This window comes from Vicia villosa, linkage group LG4 (assembly GCF_029867415.1).
Source record: "Vicia villosa cultivar HV-30 ecotype Madison, WI linkage group LG4, Vvil1.0, whole genome shotgun sequence".
NCBI classification, from domain to species: domain Eukaryota; kingdom Viridiplantae; phylum Streptophyta; class Magnoliopsida; order Fabales; family Fabaceae; genus Vicia; species Vicia villosa.
This window is the reverse complement of record NC_081183.1, coordinates 99,586,532-99,590,570: the sequence shown is the minus strand read 5'-3', so window position 1 is coordinate 99,590,570 and position 4,039 is coordinate 99,586,532. Positions and strand designations below refer to the sequence as shown.

The following is a 4,039-nucleotide window of genomic DNA, read 5'->3' as shown; positions in this document are numbered from 1 at the left end:
CTATCAACTAATGATTGATATTATTTATTTTAATAATAAAATAAATTATTTTTAAAACCATATTTATAATATTATTATTTGATAAAAAGTTATTATATTAATCTAATCTAATATTATATTTACATTGTATGTAAAAATAGAAATTCATGATTTAAAAAAAAAGAATAAAAACTAAAAAAAGGAAAAGTTAGAAATTGATAAGAATGATCCGGGGGAGAGCCAGGTAAGCAAAGTGCAGGAGGAGGTTGTGAAATGGAGTTTCTCTCTCTTACTGTTTTTAGAGAGAGAAAGAGACGGAGGTAATGACAGACTGTCAGGTTAACAATCTTCCCTCTCTTTCTTCTTTCTCTCTTCTCTTCTATATATAAATAAACCTCTAATTTCATACATTCTCCTGTTTATTTTTATATTTATTTTTTCATTCATAAGAGGAGCCTCTGGATCCATCTTCTAGAATCGAAGACCCTTGAGATTTCGCCACCATGAGTCTCTTCGGTCTTGGAAGCAGGTTCCTTCTTCTTCTTCCCCTTTTCAATTCTTCCTTTTCATCTGATTCATTCATTTTCTATTTGTTTTTGTTCAATTCATGATTTACTTTGTGGCATATGGATTTGATTATGAGATTTAGGATTAGAAATTGAAATTGAATGGAAATATGAATTGGATTGATATGATTATTGTTCAATTGATTTTGAATTTGATGATTTTTTTGTTGTTGTTGATTTTTGATGTATTGGTAGGTTAAAAAGTTGGATGATGATGATGAATATTATGGTGATAAAGTTTTTACTGTTCTATTGGTCTTTTTGATATTTATATTTTGGTTTTGTGAAATAGGATATATTGGAAGGAACTTCATTGTTTAATGTTTGTAGACTATGTTTAGTTCTGCTGTGAAAAAAATTGATTCTGATTCTGGTTAAAAGTGAGTTGAAGATAAAGTGATTAATATTTAGATATATTCTTGCAAAAGTGAGTTGAACAATAAATTTCAATATTTAGACTCAAAAACTAAAAGTTCTAGTTTTAAGGAGAATCAGTTCTGAAAAGTTGAATCAATTCTACTATAGAGCAATCAAACATGTCAAAATCAATTTTACACCTGTAAAACAATTCTATGTGCTTCAACCGTGAAATCAAGCATACATGTAATCGTGTAAAACTCCCTTTTAACATTAAGCATTTCACAATTATGGTTGAATGAAATTTGACGCTATAAATTGCTCCTATTTGCAACTTCTTTGTTATGGCGAGATATATTGTTTGATTGTATTATTTGCCTCTTTCTTTCGGGCTATTCGTAAGGTATACTTTCGTTTAATTTCTGTTGAGGAAGAGTTAAGCATAACTGGAATTTGATGTTTGATTCATGCAGAAACCAAAAAACATTTCGTCCAAAAAAGAGTGCTCCAACTGGAAGTAAGGTTGGTCATTTTTGCTTCTTCTGCAGTGGATTGGGGATTTTTGTCTACTTTATGTCTTTTGTGGTTCATATTTGATTGTATGAGTAATGAGTTTTTTATTCGTTTTGTTTGTGAAATGTAGGGTGCTCAACTTCAAAAACACATTGATGCTACATTGGGTAGTGGGAACCTGAGGGAAGCTGTTAAACTCCCTCCTGGTGAAGATATCAATGAGTGGCTAGCTGTAAACAGTAAGTATCTTTAATCAATTCAGTTTCCGGCAATTAGTGCCGAAGTTTCCAACAATTCTGTCTATAACCTATTGCCTTGTGTTCAATTTCTTAAGTCACTTATGATCAATGTTGGTAAATAGCGGCGCTAATCACTATAACATAGTGGAATTTGAACGAATCACTGTTGTTGCGCAATCCGCTATTTAATACCAAATGTTGTTAAATAGTTACTATATCACTGTTGCATAGCAGAATTTGAACACACTCTGTTTTTTCGCGACTGACAATACCGCTTATAAGTTATAACTAGCATGTTACTTCTAAAGTGTATGTAGTTTTTATCTCAGGGTCATTTATGGTTTTTGTTGATTTTATGCGCAGCTGTGGACTTCTTTAATCAAGTGAATATCATGTTTGGTACGTTGACTGAATTCTGCACGCCGAGTAACTGTCCTACAATGACTGCAGGACCAAAGTATGGTTTGATCCTTCAAAAAACACTTCTTATTTTAGTTTCATTGCGATGTTGGATCTATATTTATATCAGATTAGCTAATTCATATTTCCCTTTTTGGCTTCTCTGCAATTTATGTACTTTAATTGGTTTTAGGAAATTTTGACCTCTTATTATAGGAAATATCGATGCTGATTTTAGCGAATATGACATACCGATATGATAAGTAAAACCTGCCTGCTAAAAGTTATTGCATAGTTTAGTTTCTGTTAAGATTTTTGACCTTTTTGACGAGGGTTGCGATTAAAATGGTTTCACATTTTCTATGTCAATCTTCCCTTGTTTCTTAGTGTCCACTTAATGAAGTGACGTATATACTTAAGCAGACAAGTTAAATCGTAAACGTTTATGTGCGACAAGTATTTAATGTAACATAATCTACAGGTACGAGTATCGATGGGCTGACGGCGTTACTATCAAAAAACCAATAGAGGTATCTGCTCCAAAGTATGTCGAGTATTTGATGGATTGGATTGAATCTCAACTAGATGATGAAACAATATTCCCTCAAAGATTAGGTATGTTTGACATTTCGTCAAAGCTGGTGGGCCACATAATATCCTTGATTAATTTTTTTCTAACTATATATTTGTCGTCTTTCGTTTTGCAGGGGCTCCTTTTCCACCCAATTTCAGAGATGTTGTTAAGACAATATTTAAGCGATTATTCCGCGTATATGCTCATATTTATCACTCACATTTTCAGAAGATTGTTAGTTTGAAGGAAGAAGCTCACTTGAATACTTGCTTCAAGCATTTTGTTTTATTTACTTGGGTAAGATGCGACAAAGATAAAAAGTCACTTCATGTCTTGGATTCAACTTAAGTTTATTATCTGAGATGCGGACTTTCTTTTGTTGTAGGAATTCCGGTTGATCGAAAAAGCGGAGCTAGCGCCTCTTGAGGACCTTGTTGATTCTATTATACAATGATAGTGTTTTTTTATTTTCCTTCTCTTTCCTTCATTTTGGAGAGGTTAGACAATGGAAGGTTGGGTATACATTTTTTTTGTGGGCTTATTATCCTGCCCTTGTAATATAACTTGCTAAATGGAAAAATTTTAGCCACTTTTTCGTGTTTTTGTCTGCATTATTGCTATGGTTGCTGAATATTCTTGTGCATCAAGCTAAACCTACTTGTGCAGCGAGCCAAATAGTCGATGCATTGACGATTTGTATTTCGTATCAATTTTTAAGGTGGCATTATTGTGATTTTCTGGGATGAACAAGCCAGCAATTGTAGCTTTTATTCAAATTCAGTTTACTTATTAGATAGTTATTCAGTTTCTGTGTAAATGAATCTGCTTTAAAAACTGCTAAATATGTTGATGAAAGACAAATATAGAGCTCTAGATCAAATAAAAGACTAATGGTATGTTTGGATTAGCTGTGGAAAAATAGTGGACGTGCATTTGGACTAGAAGCTACGGTGGGACAGTATTTAGTTATAGTAATATTAAGAAAATTTTAATACAAGGATTTGTTCAAAAGGCTCAATTTTTTTTTAATAAAGCACACTACAACAAATTGAGTTTTTGCATTACATCATTGAAAACGATTTTTCTATAAAGATACACGTCTTTTTCTAGGTATTTAAAACATATATTTTTGGAATAAATTTATCGATTATCTCAGGACTTGTCAAGACATTAATAAAAATGTATATTGTTGAGAAAGCAAACAATTATTGTATAATATTATAATTATTGTATAATATTATGCTATTTTAATTAAAATTTGTAAATCTTAATATAATTTCAAACGAAAAAATTGGTTAGGGTCTGTTTGATAAAAATAGTGGTTGACTGATAAGTTAGTTGCTAGCTTATAATTAATGACTAATGACTGATAGCTTATAATTTATAGCTGATGGTTGAGACTAATAGCTGAT

The 4,039-nt window shown here is 31.5% G+C and overlaps 1 protein-coding gene across 3 annotated transcripts; it reads left to right on the top strand.

Moving 5' to 3' along the window:
- The first annotated feature begins 239 nt into the window (after nt 1-239).
- On the top strand, nt 240-3,216 carry LOC131595016 (MOB kinase activator-like 1A). Of its 3 annotated transcripts, none has more exons than XM_058867234.1 (8): nt 240-299; nt 430-508; nt 1,376-1,424; nt 1,546-1,654; nt 2,018-2,111; nt 2,535-2,668; nt 2,761-2,924; nt 3,013-3,216. In XM_058867234.1, the coding sequence occupies exons 2-8, from the start codon at nt 483-485 to the stop codon at nt 3,079-3,081; spliced, it is 645 nt and encodes a 214-aa protein (XP_058723217.1). In that variant the 5' UTR covers nt 240-299; nt 430-482; the 3' UTR covers nt 3,082-3,216. The 3 variants fall into 3 exon arrangements, with proteins under 3 accessions (XP_058723217.1, XP_058723218.1, XP_058723216.1); XM_058867235.1 differs by having other exon boundaries at nt 299-317; XM_058867233.1 differs by lacking the exon at nt 240-299 and having other exon boundaries at nt 355-508.
- Nucleotides 3,217-4,039: the final 823 nt, after the last annotated feature.

What these genes read in the sequence shown, in the direction of transcription:
- LOC131595016 (XM_058867234.1), top strand. Translation starts at nt 483, where the DNA reads ATGAGTCTCTTCGGTCTTGGAAGCAG. An exon ending in GTGCTCCAACTGGAAGTAAG is followed by an intron (nt 1,425 to 1,545) that starts GTTGGTCATTTT and finishes TGTGAAATGTAG; the next exon opens with GGTGCTCAACTTCAAAAACA. An exon ending in ACAATGACTGCAGGACCAAA is followed by an intron (nt 2,112 to 2,534) that starts GTATGGTTTGAT and finishes CATAATCTACAG; the next exon opens with GTACGAGTATCGATGGGCTG.